We start from the raw sequence: 19,720 nt of genomic DNA on the forward strand, positions 1-19,720 counted from the left end.
CCACCACCCACCACCACCACCCACCACCACCACCACCACCACCACCAATAACAAAAACACGGAAAAAATTAAAATTGCACTCCTTAGTACCAACTAAACATGCGCAGCACATCATTTCAAGGATGACGAAGATGAGAGAACTTGAGTTCCATCAGGGCAGCGTGGTGCTATCCAGGCCAGGCGTGAGAACAGTCAGCAGACTCGGAGTGATTTCCACGTGGGAGGCAGGATAGAGGCTGCAGCAGAATGGTAGTTCCAGAAAAGTGGTGCGTCCTAGATGCCAAGAAGGTGGGGATCCAGGGTTAGGGACTTAGTGGAAAGAGCATGGCGAATGGGCATTCTTGGGTCTGTAACATCTAACAAGCAAGGATCAACAAAGAAAAGGGAAGCCTGGCGAGTGACTTTTCAGTGAGCATCCTTATGCATTCTCTCCCACTTTGCAAATAGCTTTCAGGAGGTTGGAGAGCTTGAGCTCACAGGAGCACATAGTTGTACACCTGACAAGAGTGGGAAATAAGAATGTACTGGAAAATTCAAGTCTAGGTCCTGACTATTTGGTTCTAGAGTTGTGCCAGGCTGAAGGTAGGCAACTGTCATCTGATTTGGACTTATAATGGAATTCTCAGAATCTCCTTTTTTTTTTTCAAGCCTTGTTCCTTATGTTATTTTTTTATGGAGAGAAAATAATTTTGGCAGAGTTCATTAGTATCTATGCTACAATAATAACAACAACAATAATGATTTTTGAGTGTTATACATGCATAAATGACATTGTGACAATAAGTTTTTCACACTCATTCTGATCTCAGCTTCTCTTGTGTCCCACACTACCTGGTGGTAGAGGGTATCACTGGTTTCAGCAGAGACCATGGGTGGCAACAGCTTCCATGTTCCACACTACCTGGTGGTAGAGGGTATCACTGGTTTCAGCAGAGACCGTGGGTGGCAACAGCTTCCATGTTCTAAGATGAGGTGTGGATCATCATGTGGAGGGAGCTAGGTCACTCTACCAGGCGGAGGGTGTTGACAGTGGTGACTGTTGAGTTGCATCCTTATGAGGCAGGGGTAAGGCAGCCAGTTTGCTGGTCACCTGACACGCTGCCTCAGGGAACATTGGGAGAGGAGGTATAACAACTCTTGTATAACGGTGGGCTGACAGATCTCAGACTGTGAGAAGACATAACAGCCACCTGGAGAGATGCTTTGCTATTGGCCCCTTTGAAGAAGCTACAAGATACCCACAGAATGGACAGTTTTACACATACCCCACATCCAGGGAGCTGCTCAGATTCACAACAGTGTCAAAGAAGGGATTTCCTGCTCTATCCCTACTCTATCTGTTGCTCTTGAACGCTGGGATAGTTAGAGCCAGGCTTAGCATGTGGGTGAGGAGGTAGAGGGATCTAGAATAGACTCACCACACAGGAAACAAACAAACAAACAAACAAATAAACATCACCAGACAGGTTTTCTCACTTTTTTAAACAAATATTTTTTCCTTTTGTGTATGTGGGAAGAGAGGGAAAAGTTATCTCTTGAATGCTTGGCAAATGCTCTGCCAATGCGCTATATTCCCAGCTGTGTGTTTTGCTTGTGTGTGTGTGATAAGTTTTTGCTAAATAGCCAGAGCTGGCCTCTAACTTAAAAATTCCTCAGCCTTCAAAGTGCTGGAATTACAGACATGTACTGCTAATGTCTACCCCCTAGCCATACTTTTTGAGAGGCCAAGATAGCTTCTGCAGAAGGAACACGATTCAACTCTAACGTGAGATTTTGACCATGTTACAGAACCAAACAGTTTAGTAAGTTATGTAGAAACATCTAGGTCTAGCAATGACTGACAAACTTAAAACCTCTCTCTGAGGAACCCCAGGGTAGCTAAGGGAGTCCTAGGACACACCTGCAGTTTCATCCAAGGGTTTTGAAGAAAGTAATGAGGACTCAGAATAGGCTTGGTGGGCAGTAGAAGGGATGATGCACTGACTGATTTCTGATTACATCTAATGAGCCTCATCTGTTCTTATTTCCTGTATTAATTTAATTTTACAGCATAAACAATGTCTTGTGATTGTTCCAAATTATACAACAATAGCTTTGCCTTGGCACAACAGGTCACAGTAGAAGGTCCTTTAGGAGATTCAATAAGGTGTGTACAGGGGGCGATAAGGACAACAAATCACCAACTATTCCAGGTGGTCCTTCCATCACTGTCCTCCATTCACAGTGGGAAGCCCACGGGATGAATGTTGTTGTCCTGCTCTTGGATGCAGAATGAGATCCAGAGGATTAGACAGGTGCGAGTATGCACCACAGCGGTGAGGGGGAGGGCCATGTTTGCTCCCTTTCTAACCCATCCTTCGCTTTTGTGAGTGAAAGAGAAGAGATGTTCTTTCCTAACAATGAGTATTACTTTGAGGGAAGAGAGGAGTCAGCCAAATTTATCAGCACACACAACCTTTATCTGCATCCTAGGCACCCATAAAATTGCCTTTAAGATGTCTGGAAAAGGCTTTTGCCAAGTGTTTACTTCTAACTTTTTTATTTAATATTTTATGTTGTTGAAAATAGGACTTAAGATCTCCCATGTGCCAAACAATTGTTCTCTCAGTAAGCCGCATTTCAGGCCCATGGCTTTCATTTGTAAATACCTAGTTAATCTTTTAAATATGTGAAAAGCATAGGTAGCTATAAAGAGCGGCTCAGCCATTGTCCCCTTTCAGAAAGTTCCAAGACACCCTCCAGAAAACAATTTCCTGTTCATGGAATATGTGCTTCAAGAGTTTTGGAACATGAAGAAAAAGGCTTCAGTGCCTGGATTCTCACAAAGTGTAGCCAAAACCTGTCAGAATTCAAGGCTCCCTATCAATCGTGGAATTGTGTTGTGTCTTTTTACCATGTACCAGAACTTCTAAAGAGGAAGAAAAAGGCGGAAGTCATCTCCGTCTCATGACTTCTTGTTTGATTCTACTTGCTGCAGAAGCAAAGAGAATGTGCCCAGTGAGACCCCAAGGTCTTCTGCTCCCTCCTTTGGGCCAGGATGTGCAAATGACCCAGACCAATCACTAACCTGTTTTCAGAAGACCTCCAGTCAGGAGTCTGGTGCCTTCCTTCCTATGCTGCTGCTGCTGCTGCTTCATGCTCTCACACACCACAATGCCTCCCCAGCTCCCACACCTCCACCTCATGCTTCCATTTCTCTCCTCACTTCAGTGACCCCCTTCTTAGCTTTGTCTCCACTTCCTGGCCCTTCCTTCTCAGAATTTCCGGGAAACAAGCGTTAGTCTGCAAACAACCTAGAGGTAAGGAATATTACCTCCTCTTCCCAGTTCCATCTGTATATGGTCATGCAGGGGTCAGCGGCACTCCTCATTTTACAAGGTATTTATTTGGCAATGGAATCTTCACCAACCTCAGCAAACACTTCAGGGCAGTTCAGCTTCCCAAGGCTGACATTTCTGTGTCGGTTAGCAAATGCGACACTAGAGGGCTCCCAGCGGTTGAAAGAGGCAGAAAGTTGAATGAAAACTGGCTTCAAACTGTGTTTAGAGAACTCAAAATTAAATTTTGTTTATTTCATTTTTTTAGTCATCTTTAAAAAGAACACCACGTGTCTGAAATGCCGCAGCAGCCAGTTTACAAATCATTCTGCCTTGCTGTCAGAAGGCGGCGGCTTCCGAGACTGAGCTGAGATGTTTGAAAGGTCGGACACTCTTGACCATGAAATATGTTCTCCTCACGTGCCTTCCAAAGTTCTGTGCCCTAGAGTCAGGGATTCCACTCTTCCTGGAGCTAAGCGTGGGGCCAGCTGAGTAAGTAAAGTTTTGTTTTTCTTTTTAAACTAGTTTCTTCCTTTACTTAAAAATGTGAAGGGGGGAAAAAAAAAGAAAGAAAAAAAAAAAAAAGCCCAAACTGGAGATTCTTTTTTTTTTTTTTTTTCCATTGTGATCTCTTTAGTAGAAATGAAAAGTCACTGGATTTGTGGTATGTGTGTGTGTGTGTGTGTGTGTGTGTGTGTGTGTGAAACTATACAGACATTAAGGGTAGTTAAATAACAGTGTGAGATAATGGAACATATTGTGGAGACAATTTGGGACATTTCTGTTAAGAGAATATGTTTAAATGTGAGCTCACTACTTGGTGTTTTTGCCCAAGTGGTTTATACATACCTTATAAAAAGCAAGGTGCCTAGAAAATCTTAAAAAGTTATTTATCACGTTCCTTGAGTTATTTTTCAGTCACAAATAGGGGGTATGCAGTGGAGCCGAAGCTGATGACTTTTTAATGTTTTGCCTCACAGATGTAGTGGCTTCGACTACAGGCCATCGAATGCTCTTTGCAGCTTGTTGCCGTTACTTTAAAGTGAAATCAGACTCACACTCCGGTCTAGTTCCTGTGTTTTAAACTTTACACCAAACTTGGTAGTACTTATGGAGGGAAAGGGTTACTCGCCTCTTTCCTCTTGCAGAGGAACTGAAATGGGTTGAGACGGTGACTCAGTCAACGTTGTTTCCATTCATTCCCAGAGGCAGCCCTCCTGGGGGAAGGCTGATAGGAGTTTAAAGGCTTGTGGTGGCCGGTGCACAAAGCGCTCCCGGCGCCAGCAGCGCCCCTTGCCTGTTGGAGACCACTTAGGTACCGAAGCGGACGGGGCGGCTGGATTCAGGAAGCCATGAATCATGTCACCAGGAGGCAGCTGCAGACTTTAAACTCTGTTCAGCATGTGGAAGCGGCAGAGAAATGACCTGTCCAGACAAGCCGGGGCAGCTCATAAACTGGTTTGTCTGCTCCTTGTGCGCCCCACGAGTGTGTAAGCTCTGGAGCAGTCGGCGTCCCAGGACCAGACGGAACCTCCTGCTGGCCACTGCCTGCGCCATCTACCTGGGCTTCCTGGTGAGCCAGGTGGGCAGGGGATCCTTCCTGCACGGGCAGACAACTGACAGCGGGCCACCCCGCAGCGACCTCTCTAAGGTACCCTTCCCGGAGATCCCCCTGGATGGGACCCTGGCCCCTCCAGAATTGCAGGGCAATGGGAGTACGCTGCAGCCCAATGTGGTGTACATTACCCTACGCTCCAAGCGCAGCAAGCCAGCCAATATCCGCGGCACGGTGAAACCCAAGCGCAGGAAGAAGTATGCATCTCTAGTCCCTGCTCAGGAGGCGCTGGTTAAACCATCCCTTACACTGCAGGAAGTTCCACGGGCAGCAGATGCTGAAGTACCTGGCTATGTTCCAGGTTACCTGACCAAGGCTGGAGAACGACCCTGGAGGGTCCTGCGTGGTCCTGGAGTCAGAGCCGGGGGTTCAAATTTGCGGCAACCTAGAGTGCGAGAGAGCAACATTAGGATTTACAGCGAGAGCGCCCCCTCATGGCTGAGCAAAGATGACATCCGCAGAATGCGCCTGCTGGCTGATGCTGAGGTGGTGAGCATCCTGCCAGTGGTCTCTAAGAGTGGTGCCCGCTTGCTGGTGTTGGAAGGGAGCACCACAGGCTCTGAGTCTAGCTGCGGGCCTAGCCCCTGTGGACTACTCAAGCAGCCCCTGGACATGAGTGAAGTGTTTGCCTTCCACCTGGACAGGATCCTGGGTCTCAACAGGACCCTGCCATCCGTGAGCAGAAAATCAGAGTTCATCCAAGGTAACAGATTCACTTGCTTCTTGTTTGCAGCTGTTGGGGATTTGGGATCATTTTCTCTTTTCCCTCTCTCTCTAAATGCTTTTCCCCACCCACGTTTCCCATTTGGACGGCAGCAGCGTCGACTTTCCATATGCCTGGCATTCTTCTTTTTCCCAGTCTGGTGATGTGAGAGTCCCAGTGCATGGTTGTGCTGGGCATGCGAGAGGAAGCCCACACTGCAGTCTTTGCTCCCCATTTCCTTCGCTGCACTTTTTCGAGGCATATTAAATCTAATTAAAGCCAACAACAGTTTGCAAGATGGCAAGAAGCCAGGGTGGCGGTACAGAACTTGCTGACAGCCCCACGTATCATTACCGGTTTCTGTGGAAATTTCCTTCCTAGGACGGTTGAAAGAATAAGGCGCGCAGGGCGAGGTGTGTGTAGGGGCGGGAGTGAAGAGAGACAATGCCTCGCTGGTGAAAAGGACTGGAGGTGGAGTTTTATTCTCAACACACACATGGCGGCTCACAACCGCCTGTAATTTTAGTTCAAGGGTCTCCAACACTGTCTTCTAATTCTGCAGGCACCAGGCATGCATGTGGCACACACACACACACACACACTAAGACGAGAACTTCTCTGCATAAAATAAAGGTTAAAATAAAAAAGAGCAAAGTAAGTTATCAAATAGAAGCTGCTTCACAACTGATGATCTAAGAGCCAACCTTTTTACTTCTCCTGTTTCCAATGGACTCAGCCTCTTTATTTAATAAAGAAAATAAGGTGAAATGGTTGGTTCTTTTAGAGTGTATACTAACTAGCCATGTGATCTCTTCAAACTTCATTGTTTACTGAGCCTGATTTCCAAAGCTGTGCCTTCCTGGAACACAAAGGAAGTATCTAGGGAGTGTGGCTTGTAGCTGAAGTTTGCAGTGCTGGTCCATGGAAGTGGTAATGCCACATAGATGATACTCTGAATAAGGGTGCCATGTCCGGGCTGGAATCCGAAGTACATTCAGTCAGGGGCTTGTGTTGGAATATAGAACAATCCATATGCTACAAAATAAATCCAAGCTGAACTGTTACAGGATCTTTCTTAAGCTATGAGGTGTCAATAGTGTCCATCTCATGAGGTTGCTGGTAGTTCACACAGAAAACAGTTCTTGGCACAAACTAAGCCTTCAATAAGTGCTGGCTATTGCTGTTATTATACTAAGTACATGAAGTACCAAGTTCATTGAGCTGTGTTGAGCCTTCAGTCCTCAAAGGTCTCCAGTGGGGGGGGGGGGAACTAGCAATAAAACTCTGCTCTCTTGACTGTGCCTAATTCGTGCCAGGATTCCTCTTTAGCTATTTGATTCTGTTCCCTGGGTTTCTAGCATATCCAAAAACTGAGATTCAGTATGCAGAATTCTTTGGCATGGTCCTCTCTCCATTCATACCTAAGCGGCAGTTGAAATAAATCAATAAGGTCTCAGTCACAGCTCAGTAAAATGCATTAAATCCCTAAGATGTCGTGTCAAATGGCTCCAGTGGTTGTTCTGTCTGTTCAGTGTTTTCTTCCTTTGGCTTTTCAGAGATGTGACGTCCGATCAGCTTCCCCAGGAGCCTATGAAATGACTCACACGCAGCTGCACATCATCTTATGCGTGTGGGTTGTTACAGTGAGGCGAGCGACAGAAACAGACCAGTTCTGACATGCAATGGGCACTCTCAGAATTCCTCTTTCTGTGTTGCTTTTTCCCTCCTGATTTCCATTGAGTGTGAATTTCCTCTGTCTGGATCTCCTATTCTTATCACAGCTCAGGCTTAGTTTTACACGAGCATGTCTGAGCTCTGGTAGAGATCTGGCCCATTCTATGTTATCATATTGTGTCATCTTTCCTTCCCACTAGTTTTTATGTCTGGGAGGCAGCAATGTTTCCTGTATCTTCTGTTGTGTCTGGATCCTCTTGGAGTATATAACATACTGCAAATACTCAATGAACACATTGAATGAATGGGAATTCCTTCTTGCCTTGCTCCTTTGATGTTAAACAGTAAATCTGTATCTGTCTCCAGCTTTTTAATGCTAAGGACAGTATTAGTATTTTTATCCTAAATCTAGGCTGCGATCCATCTGGAGGGCTTCATTAAAAGTTTCCTGTGCAGGCTGATAACAAATGTTCCTGGTATTCTCCTCACAGTACAGATAATAAGGCTTATGGATGTTTTATGCTGAGGACCACCAGTGGGGCGTGTCGGTATTATGCTAGAATGATCTGACGGGCTTTTTTGTGAGAGGAGCAATAGGATTTCTTTAGGCATTGCGGTCATCTAGAAGTACGTCTTCTTGTATGGAAGAGAGAGTAGGTAGTTGGCAAATCTTGTACGTAATCTGTCCTAAGTGCTGTTTCTGTTCTTTGACTTTTAATCGTGTTTATGAAAACATGTTATGTCTCCTACAAAGAATGCAGCTTGTCTGTAGTGCAGCGTTAAGTGTAGCTCTTTGGGGTTCCTCACTGACTCTTTCCAAGAATCTTATGTGGTTGACATTTTTTAAAAACCTTAATTTGAGATGAAAGAAAAGTAAGTCTGTTTAGGGTCCTAAAAAGAGAATGAATTCTTGAGACCATAAAGAATTCAAACTCTTTTTTTCCCCTCCATATTTGTATTTTAAATTTCTAAGTCTCCCTCATTTTCACCAATCAGTTCTCTAAACAAATCCTTTAAGGACCTATAAGGTATGTCTTTTTCTGTACGTGTAGTTAACAATCAGAATCTAGTTATTAAGTACAGTATCACAGGCAACCAATACTCATATACACATACAGGCTGTGGGAACACCTGTCAAGGGAGCAGAGGCCTTCCTCCGCCATAACTGACTCACCAAATGCCCCTTCTAACAAGCACTTTTTTGTTTGAAGAACTGTGTTTCCATTATCACATTAAGCACACATAAAAATTTTTGGAGGTGAACTCAAGTCACATGGACCTTGGGAGTCCATGATAGAAAATGGATGGATGTGGAGATTGAAGGCTAGAGCAAACAAGCACTTTGATTAAAAGCATATGAACAGAGAAGGTTATAAAATATTTCTAGGGAGATGCAAAGGAGAAACCTGAATGATTTGCTCATTCTGGGTCTCACAGTTCAATTTCTCCATTGATTCAGTCCAACGATAAGTCCCCAATTACAGATTCATCTTATCTCACAATAGGTTTATGTACTGGAATTAGAAGATTCACTTAACCTATGTCTAACCTATGGAATCATGGCTCAGCCTGTCCCACCTTAAGCACGATCAGGTAGCTCCCAGGAATATTTGCCTTAGCCTATGGCTGGGCAAAATCATCTACTGGAATGCCTGTTTTGTAATAAAGGCTCACATACACACCGAGATGTGTGCTTCAGACACCCGACAGGAGGTAAAACACAGTATTCAAGTAATGCCTGCAATTTAGCATGCTGGAGAGAGTTGGTCGCCTACACACACAGTCAAATGCTTAACTGGGGCTTAGTGCTTCTATCTGGCATTTCTAGAAAGCACCTCCAGATACTACTAGTCCTGGGAAAGATCAAAACTCAGAATTCAAAACACAATTTCTACTGAAAACTCTCATACCAACCTAAAGTTGAAAAAGTCGTAAAGTAATTTGAGCCATGGTATAGGGACTCTGAGTACAGACTATCTCAAGTATATGCTTTTCAAGATTAAAGAAACTAAATGATATGCATATGTGTGTCTGAGTATTGGCGTATGCCTGTGGATGTGGTGCCCCTGGGTTTGAACTGCCTGATATGGTTGCTGGGAATGAAACTGGAGTCTTCCACAAGAGTGATAGGCTCTCTTAAGTACTGAACCATCTCTCCAGCCCTGTCTTCATGGTTTGAAAAATTCATAAAAGTAATAGTGATTCAATCATCACAAAGTTATTAGCTCAGATTACTCTTGGACCAGTTTTTGGATGTAGAATGATACACTTTTAATGAATCTTTTTGAATATGTGTGTGTGTGTGTGTGTGTGTGTGTGTGTGTGTGTGTGTATAGACCTCTTAGGGAGAACAAGAAGTTGACTAGACACCCACATGGGAAAAGAGCAAACTTTACCATGGCCAAAGGCTGATAGACCTAACCTGTAACCTATAAAACTGGTTAAGACCAACAGGGTCCACTGAGATGACGCATAAGTGTTCTCTACTCCGTTGTTAAGACATCACCAGATGTGCCCTTGCCCGGCAAGTACAGGGTCCTTTCTTCAATATTAAGCAACAAAGCAAATGAATAAAATATCAGTAATATCTGATATGTAGAATTAGTAATAAGTATAATAGTAGTAAGTATAAGTAGTAATAAGTATAATAAGTGCAACAGAATAATATTGCAGCAAATTCTTTGTTAGTGCATCTTCCTACATCTGACACTGGGACAGAGGTGGGCAATCACATATAAGGACAGAAAGTTGCAGAAAACCTCATAGGCGAAAATTCCTTTCCATTCCCGGAATTCCTTGCTTTTCTCCACCTTAATTCATGAATAATCCTTTCCTTTGTTAAAGTTTGTCTGAGAAACCAGTTCTCTAAAATCCAGAGGATCCACCCACCAGCTTCTGCTTTATTTTAATCAGGAAAATTCTGAAGTGATATAAGTTTATAAATTTCTCACTCTGAGGCGGGGCTGGCTTGCCTGGCCTCTGTAGAAAAGAATGCCCTCAGTCCTGTTGATGTGTTGGGGGTGGGGCTTGTGGAGGAGCTCCTCTTTTCTAAGGAGTGGGGGAGGGGGCATAGGGAGAAGAGAGAGAGAGGGAGGAACTTGAGGGAGAGGAGGGAAGTGGCTAAGATGAGCATGTAAAGTGAATAATAATAAAAAAAATTCTCTCGAAGCCACATGGCTAGTGATTAGTGAAGACGGAACTTGTTCTTGGTTCTTCGCAGGCTAATTGTTCCACAGGTTGGTTTACAGGTCGCTTCTGTAAACCAACCATATGTTTTGAATACTATCTGGGACAGTTTTGGGATAATGACCAAACATTATAAATTTAACCATCATAGTTTCTGATTGTGCTACTATGTCAATATACTTATTTATTTTTTCTTTTCAGTTGAACAATATAACTCATAATATTTTTGCTCAGGGAAGGAGTATTGATGTATTACTCTGAGCATTGCTATACTTATTTTTAAATAAAAGGTAAAATTCTGATATATAACAGATTTTCTTTTTCGGTGTGAAAAGCCATGCTCGTGAAAATACTGCTGAACATATTAATTTGATTTCTGCCTCTCTTTTCTTGCACAAGGCTGTTAAGTCATTGGAAAGGGCACCAGGTACTTGATGGTTTTATTTGATATATTCAGATGACATTTTGAAAAAAATAAAAATATTTATCTAAGATAACACAAAGCAGACTATGACCATGTGAAAATCAATGCACTTGTAAAGGAAACCCAGGGCTGGCAGGATGTCTCAGCAGGTAAAGGCATTTGCTGTCTAGCCTGATGACTCCAAGTTTGATTTCTGGAACTCCAAAGGTGGAAAGAGAGAAACTGCTTCTCAAAGTGTCTTTTAACCTCAGCAAGAGCTCTGGTATGTGTTTGTTCTCTCCCTCAAATAAATTAACAAACAAACAAATAAATAGAAGATAGATAGATGATAGATAGGTAGATGATTTGATTGAAAGATGATTGATTGATTGATAAATGAATGGAAGCCCAGTGCCCTCTGTGCCCTCTGAATTAGTAGCTTTGCCAAAGCTTCCCTCGAGTCTGCGCATATCTGTGAATGGGTCTTGGGAACACCCTTTGGGTAGCATTTAAGCATCTTGCTATTTTTCATGCCCAGCATGGGAGATGCATTCTGTATGCTTTATTTTTAGGATGCTGTTTTATTGCCATGAAGCTGTCATACTGAATTAAGGTAGGCTAGTTCCAAGAATTCTGTGCAGCGAGCTGCTGCGTAGATGACAAACTACAGGCACCCCACAAACTTGCATTTAAATTCACTGTGGATCCCAAGTTGCTCACTGTTTCCCAACTTGCATTGCCTCTTCTTATTACAGAGCAGGAGAAATATACTATGTGCTTTTTTGTCTTCTGAGCTTTACTGCAGCAGTCCTGGGATTCCTCCTAGCTGGTGGAAGAAAAGGCAGCTTTGCTTTTCCTCTTGTTCCAGGGGTCAGGTAGAGATGGAATGCTTTTGCTTAGAGTTCTGAGAATGTCTTCACGATTTGAAAACACACTGGGGCTGAATCCTACAAACCCTTGACATGTCTGCAAATGTTCTTAAAATATTTATTTAGGAGTGTATAATCATGTTTTATTCTTGAAATTTCTGCTCATAAGCACATTCTGTTCTTTATCAGAGAAGCCCCAGGGCTATTTCTTTAGCAATCAAATCGAGCTGGCCCGCTTAATACTTGCATTCACTTGGGGACAAAAGTTTACTGAGCATCCCTTCCAAGCATCACTCACTGGCTGGCTGCAGTGTCCTCCTGTTTGCCCACTACATCCCTTCACAGACACACTGGAGACCTGGCAATCTTCTGCTATGCATCTGGAATTTCTTCCCTGATCTCACACTGGACTGGGACAGAAGTGGCAGTGAATGGTTGTCATGGTATCTGCACTGCAAATGTGTGCCTCAATTTCAAGCAAATCTACTCCTCTAGGATTATATTTATTCCTTATATGCATCACTGTCTACTTCATACTAGTAATTCTTTCAGTCCTCGGGGCTGCATCACTGTCCAGTATTGTCCAGGTGACTGTTCTTGTGGACCTGACCTCACTGAGTCTTGTGAGAGTGACTCTGACTGCCTGGCTGCAGGCTTCATGGCAGCATCCCCTCAACTCAAGGCCATGACCTCCGCCTATCTGAGCTGAATGTGCTGCTGGGCTCTGGATTGGCAGAAGGACTGCACAGCTTCAGTAGGTCCAGACAACCTTTCCTGCCTTAGTTAAAGGGTAATGCTTCTGACTACAGCACGATTCAGCTTTAATCAGCTCAGTCTATTGGCATTTAATTTTGTCTGTGAAGCACTGCCCCAAAAATGGGGTAGCGAGTAGGACTTCTAATTTAAAAAGCTGTATTCAAATAGGGTATACTGACAGTAATGAGACCTGAGTTTGATTCTGGATTCAGTCACTTACTGAAACTTATTTTTTATTAGCACAATAATGATGATGATTAGGATAATGATATTTATAATACCATTTAATGTGTCTTGTCATTAAAATTGACTTGATATAAATATTTGTGTGTATATATACATGTATAAATAAAATATTTATAATAGTGCCTACTGCATATTTATAAATGTGATTCTTCGTTTTCATTTAATTTCTAAGCTGATTTAGCATCTTGCGTCATGCTCTTTAGATTGTCGTAGTTTCCCCATTTTTCCTTGCGATAAGCAAATGGGCACTTAAATGAACTCAGAGCAAGTCCTGCAGCCACAGTGCGCGATGCCATTCTTCCTAATTTCTGGAATGAGAACGCTTTCCACACACTGTTTCATAAGGTGCTACAAGAGTCTCATACACATGATCTTCTTATGGTACAAATTTCCTGTGGTGAAACGGAAGCTTAAAAGATAGCATAGGTCCCTAGATGATGAGTAGTGAAAGTGAACTACAGATGTCAGTTGGGGAATTCAGTAGCTTGATCCCTCAGCAGTCTTGTGGCCTCTGTGATCAGTCATGTCACAGAAGGGCCTCCAGAGACTGCATCCCATTCCTCAGCCACGCAGACTGCAACCTGCTTTCAGCAGCCTTATGGTCTCGTCTCTCCTGAGCGTAGCCCTAAACTCCTCACGGTTCCCAGCTCCTATCCGTGGCCTGAGGTCAGCAGGTGTGTGTTCCCACCACACCGCTCTCTTCCTGAGTTCTGTAGCGTCATGGATGTGGGAGAGTCAAGTTCCAGTTGGACAGAGTGAGAGTATGGAAATCTTTGCACATTCCCAGATCTGTTTCTCAGCTTTTCCTCTGATCTTTCTCATTCATTTTGAGGGAGGCCACTGAAATCGAAGATTACTGGGGCCTCACAGAAGCTACATTTTTACTCCTCCATTAGCCATGTCTTAGAACATAAAAGTTATGACGACATAAGGACATTATGAAACAAGTCTTTTTTTTTTTTTTAATGTGCCTCAATTGTTATATTTACGTAGTTGTGTGTGTATCAGAGGACAACTTCCAGGAATTGTTTCTCTTTCTACACAATGTGATCCAAGGCTCAAACTCAGGTCTTCTGCTGTGTACAGAGGGCATTTTAACCCATGGAACCATCCTGATGGTCTGGAATTGTCTCTGACAGGTCCCTGTGTATAGTTGTAGGAGCTGGGATAGGCGTAGAAAGGTCTGAAAGGCTTGTAAAGGCAGTATGTGCTCAGGAAAATGCAAGTAGTTTCAAACTGGAGACTGGGATTTAGGGGATGAACTGAGACAAGTCTGTTTTAGATGGGCAGTAGGTTCTGTGTCCTGTCAGGACCGTGGATTTTGTCTTCAGCATGTGGAGGCCGGGGAATAACTGAGGGTGTTAGAGAAGGAAGTGGTATGCTTCGGCTTGTGTTAGAAGGTCATTCTTGTTGGAACTTAACTGCATAAACACCAAGACACCCCAGGCTAGGTTATCGGAAGGTAAGAAGGGCTTCACCTCCCAAATGTGAGTGCTTGTAGAGCCCAGCACCTTACCACATCACCACCACACCCAGAAGCCAATCTGATTTCTGAATTATTATTATTATTATTATTATTATTATTATTATTATTATTATTACTATTATTTGACATAAGGTCTCTCTACACAGCCTTGGCTGTCCTGGAACTCACTATGTAGATCACGCTGGCCTCAAACTCAAGAGATCCAACTGCCTCTGCCTCATGAGTGCTGGGGTAAAGGTGTGTGCTGCCACACCCAGCCCTGATTCCTGCATTTTAAAATAAACACCCAGGCAGGGCGAACCTAGGGGTTTCGTTTGTGTGGTCAGAGACTCTTCAGGAGTGGTGGCCGGGGCTGCTCTGTAGGCAGAGGTTTTTAAAGTGGAGCTGATGGCTTTGATCGCTTAGGCGTGTTACGATGGACAAGTCACAGGACGTTCTTCCAGGTTCCTGGGCTGCACACTCACCTTGAACAGGTGAGCCTTAAAGAAACACTGCGATGAGCTGAGCTCTGTCCAACCCAGAGAAGACGAGCTGTGGTGTGAGTGGTAGGTATCCGAATACACAGACTTTTTTTTCTTGCAGAAGTGGTTTAAATTACCAAGAAATCTAATGCCTCTTTAATTTTAGTTTTAGTTGATAATTGTGTATACTTTTGGGTTATAATTAGATACTTTGATATATATTTATGATGTGGCATGATTAAAGCAGGCGGATTAAACCTATCACTTCAGATATTTGTAGCTCTTTATAATAAAAACAGTTTAGCTTTTTTAAAAAGCAGTTTTGAAATACACAACTCATTATCATTATAGCCACCGTTCTATGCAACAGATCATGAATTTTTAAAAATGTTCTCTTTCTCATTCTCATATGTTTGTACGTGGGAGTGTTCTCACCCACACACTCACAAGAGGTAGATGTCTTGTGTCTTCTGTGCTCCCCTGAGACAGGGTGGAGTTGGTGCTCACTGTTTTGGCTAGACTAGCTGGAATTTCTTACTCCTGTCCCCACCCCTAACCCTGCTCATAGCCCTGAAGCTGAAAGCACTTGCAGCCACACCTTGGAACTCAGGTCCTCAAGTTTGTAGAGCAAGAGCCTTGTCCACTGAGCCATTTCCCTGGTCTGGAGATCACTGAGTCTTCTTTATTCCATCTGACTGAAACTTTGTGTTCTTTTTTTTTTTTTTTTTATCAACATGCCTCACCTGCCCCCGGTCGTTTATCTCTTCTTCCTAGACTCTAGCAACAAAGACTTTCTCCTCCTCTAAGCGGTAAGATAGTTTAGTGTCTAGATATGGGGTCCTTCAGGGTCTGTCTTGTCTGTTTATCTTGCTTAGCTCAGGTCCCCTTTCATTCATGCTGTCCTGAGTGGCAGCATTTCTCCTGGTGTAGACTGAATAGTATTCCGTCATGCAGGTGTGGCAGCTCATGGTGGTGGTCATGCAGGTTGCCTCCCCTGCTTGGCTGGGGTGAGGGATGTTTCTCTGAAATGGGAGAGCAGACTCTACACATATGGAAACTACATAATCTTGTCTCTCTACTCTTTCTCCTTCAAAACGAACAAACAAGCAAACCTTGTAAAGCCTTATGAAGATTTATTTCCTTGTCAGACTTGTCAGGCTGGTGTTCCACTGCTAGGTCTTGCAAGATGGGTTGGGGAAGTTCTCTCTGCGCATCTTGGGTAGGTTAGTACTGAACTCAGAGGGCTGGGTCTTGGTCTTGCCTCTGGTCCTGAAGAGACAGTGGTGGCTTCAGGATATAAACAATGGGGTGTGGCTCTTTTTGTTTGCCCTGAGTTGCTTCTTAGCAAACTCCTCTGCGTGATCTGTGAGTTTCAACCATTCACCTCAGCGCTCAGTCTTCAGCCCTTCACTATTCCTGTCCCTCATTTCTTCACTTGGCTTTTTAAAAATTATTTAAATCAGGCTGTATGTTTGATTGTATTAAGTTCTAAGGTCTCTAAGGCTCAGCTCTTGCCTGGAACCCCAGGGAGCTTCCTAATAAAGTCCCTTTTTCAATATATTTCATTTATATTTCTTCTACTCCAAACTTGGGAAGTCTACAAAGTAAATGACACTTTTAAATACTCCTTAAATGAATAGATGAACTAACAATACCTAAGTCCGGACTACATGTGAAATTCCATTGAATCCTTCTAACTCACTCCTCTCTCGAGGCTAACACAAATCTTACACTCCTATTTGGGACTCTTGCATACATTAAGCTCATCACACTCACCAGCTTCAAGCTGAGAGATTTCACCTGCCTGGGCTTTAGTCACATTGTGTGCATGTAGGCAACATTATCCAGTTCATGTGTTGGTTGTATATATGTTGTTCAAGAACATATATGCATACAATAACAATTAATGCATATATAAGAGTCCATAAATTTAAAGGAGAGTGGGGAGGGTATATTGGAGGGTTTGGAGGAGGAAGGGGAAGGGAGAAATGTAATTATATTGCAATCACAAAATAAAAAGAGAAATAGGTGGAATAATAGTGTGTGTGCCTGTATGTACATATATAACCTTCGAGAGAGGGGGGAGAGAGAGTTTATTTGCAGGACTCTTGGGAATGCTAGGCAAAGCATCTACTAGTGAGCTCAAGCCCAATTCCTTGGTATTTTGATATAATATCTCTTTCAAGTAGTTTAGGCCGTGCTTTAGTCAGTAGTATAAACCGGGCTGCCATGAACTTAAAATGCCATCGCCTCAATTTCTGTATGTTGGAATGAGGTCGGTACCACCACACTGAGCTCCAGTCAACTACTTTAACGGATTAATTATTTTCATTTATGTGGACCCTTGTGTTCATATGTATGCATGACCCATATGTGTTGGTACCCTTGGAGGCCAGAAGAAATAAGATCCTTGGGAGCTGGAGTTGTAACAGTTTGTGAGCTGCCAGATGTGGGTGATGCGGGTGATGGAAAGTGGCCTTCGAGCCTCTAAAGGAGCAGCAAAGCTAAACACTGAGCCATCTTTCCAGACTATATATATATATGCCAAGCCCATATATATATATAATTTATATTTTGTATAGCATATTATAGAACATTACATATAATAATCTAAAATATATAATGATGTATTTTATATCATATTAATATACTTTATACAACATTTATTAGTTGTTCAGATCGTGCTTTGCCAGGTCCTGCGGAATAATGGAGTTGATAGGACTGACAAGTTTTTGTACCCAGATCCTTCCACCAGGCCAGGAGCAGGGTGCGTGGACCCTGTGCTGCTCTTTGCAGGGGCAGCCTGTCATCTAAGGCTTTCTGTGGGTGACTCCCCGATGCTTGGGGTGGAGCCTGTGGAATTTGTTCCCTACCATGAAGACGCTCCCCTGGTGTTGCCTGCCCATGTTTTCTTTCCTGGATCTGTAGAGCTGTGTTTACTGACGGGCTCGGAGCTGGACTATTACTTCCTTTTAGTCTCATTCACAAGGAGTCTTGGAACTTGGCCCATGTGATAGAAAGGACTTTTGATTCACAGCTCAGAACGCTTTTGCTTATTTTTGTCTGGTGATAAATACAGGCAGACATTCAAACTCCACCAGCATGCTTGGCCTGCGCAGTGCAGCAAAGCCAGTCAGCCAGTGTTTAGAGCGAAGACATTTAATACATGTAGACAAAGGAGATTGTATAAAGCATACATTCTTGGTTAACTTTCATGTCCATCTTCTCCAGAGAATGTCTTCTTTGTGCTATTGAGTAAAAGAAAAAAGTGACTTGAGAGAACATCAAAATTCTGAGGAGATAGTCAGATATTGGGAGAAAGGAGTTTTACTGGTTCTGAGGAGATAGTCAGATATCGGGAGAAAGGAGTTTTACTGGCAAGTCTCATTTTTAAGACAGCTGTGTTACCTTTAATTCACACGGACATCCACACATCTGTTAAAGGCTGGTTCCCACCACTCTGACAGTTAGAATTTTATCTCTTCACCATTAAGATTTCTCCGGAGAGCACAGCACAGCATCACTTTGACAAATCTGAATGGGAGGAGATGAACACTGCTCATTTCAAGAACCCTTCAGGGCAGATGCCCTTAACCAGGCTCCTGTTTTCAAAGACCATTTTCCCATCATCACTTCATACCTATCGTGTTCCTTTGCTCCTCCTTAAAGCTATATTTTATATAAAGTGGAATTCTCCCGTCAGTGGCACCCGCGCTCTGGGGTCTGCAGCCACGCTGACATATTATCACCCACAGGGCTCACACACAGTCAGCTCTAGTAGGAAGACTGAACAGCAAGGTTGGAAAAGCTCCACTCACCATCACCAGATTTCTGTTTGTTCTCAGGAAATCCCTTTCCCTGAAAGACAGGGGAGAATGTCTTTCTGTCTTTCTGAAGAAGTATGGATGGCTTTGGAGAAAAAATCATTCTTATTTGCTGAAACAACTTTGGCAGTTTGAGGATGAATCCATAATTACCAGAATACAAAGACTACCAACAGCTGAGTACAGTGCGGGCCTTTAATCTCAGCACTCACGGAACTGAGATGGGAGGGATGAAGGTGCGAGTCCAGCTGTCACTACAGCTGGAAGCCGGTAGCTGCGTGATGGGAAGAAGCCATGAGCAGTGATGGTGCACACTTTTAATCCCAGCACTTGGGTAGCAGAAGCTGGTGATCTCTGTGAATGTGAGGCCAGCCTGGACTACACAGCAGGCTCCAGGATAGCCTGGGCTATACAGTGTGACCACGTCTCAAGCAAACAAACAAACAAACAAACAGAAAAACAACAAAAACCATCAAAACATTTTGTGATCTATAGAGTAGATTGGTAAACCCGCAGGCTGGTAAGGATTATAGTTTGTGGCCAAAGATGGTCTATTTTGATTTTAACTGATGTCTGTAATTTTACTTGACTTAAAAATAATGAAAAGATTGATAGTATTACTACAGCAGCTGAGAATCATATGGAATTCACAGTTCAGTGTTTACTACCTAAAGCTGTGTTGGCTCAGCCATGACTAGCTGTTGCTTTGTTATTTACCACTCTTTTGTGCCACTGTGACGCTGAACCATGCGTGTAGCTGAATGGCTGTGATCGGGACCATGGGGCTGGCAAAGCCCCAGTGTTTACTCACTGCCATTTGCATAGCCTACAGACCACACGATTGCAGCAGTGCTACTCAAATATTTAATTGTCAGATAAACAGTTGGGCTATAATAGTTAATGAAACAATTATGAGGATCCGAATATATAAGACGGCTTTATTTTTTTCCTTTGTGTAATTTTTGCTTTCTTATCCTGGGAAAATTTCAACTTCATGATCGCAAACACAAAAGTTGGCACCTGCTCGTTTATAATTTAGCTTTAGGCTCTGAGATGCTGCTTGACATACAGTGTTTGCTCAGCAAGCAGCAAAGGCTGGATGGAGACTGAGGTGCTATGGGGCTGAAAGGGGTGCAGATGTGGAAACAGCTGCCGTAAACATTTCTTGGCCATATGCATT

General features: G+C 43.3%; 1 protein-coding gene across 1 annotated transcript in view; it reads left to right on the forward strand.

The window, feature by feature from the left end:
* Window positions 1-3,669: 3,669 nt before the first annotated feature.
* Window positions 3,670-19,720, forward strand: part of Gask1b (golgi associated kinase 1B) — a 52,701-nt gene continuing 36,650 nt past the window's right edge. The window contains exons 1-2 of the mRNA XM_055596627.1: window positions 3,670-3,809; window positions 4,298-5,635. Coding sequence (XP_055452602.1) covers window positions 4,738-5,635 — 898 coding nt within the window. The 5' untranslated portion in view covers window positions 3,670-3,809; window positions 4,298-4,737. The remainder of the gene's footprint in view (window positions 3,810-4,297; window positions 5,636-19,720) is intronic.

The sequence above is a fragment of the Psammomys obesus genome, unplaced genomic scaffold (assembly GCF_907164565.1).
Source record: "Psammomys obesus unplaced genomic scaffold, mPsaObe1.curated_primary_1811, whole genome shotgun sequence".
Lineage (NCBI taxonomy): Eukaryota > Metazoa > Chordata > Mammalia > Rodentia > Muridae > Psammomys > Psammomys obesus.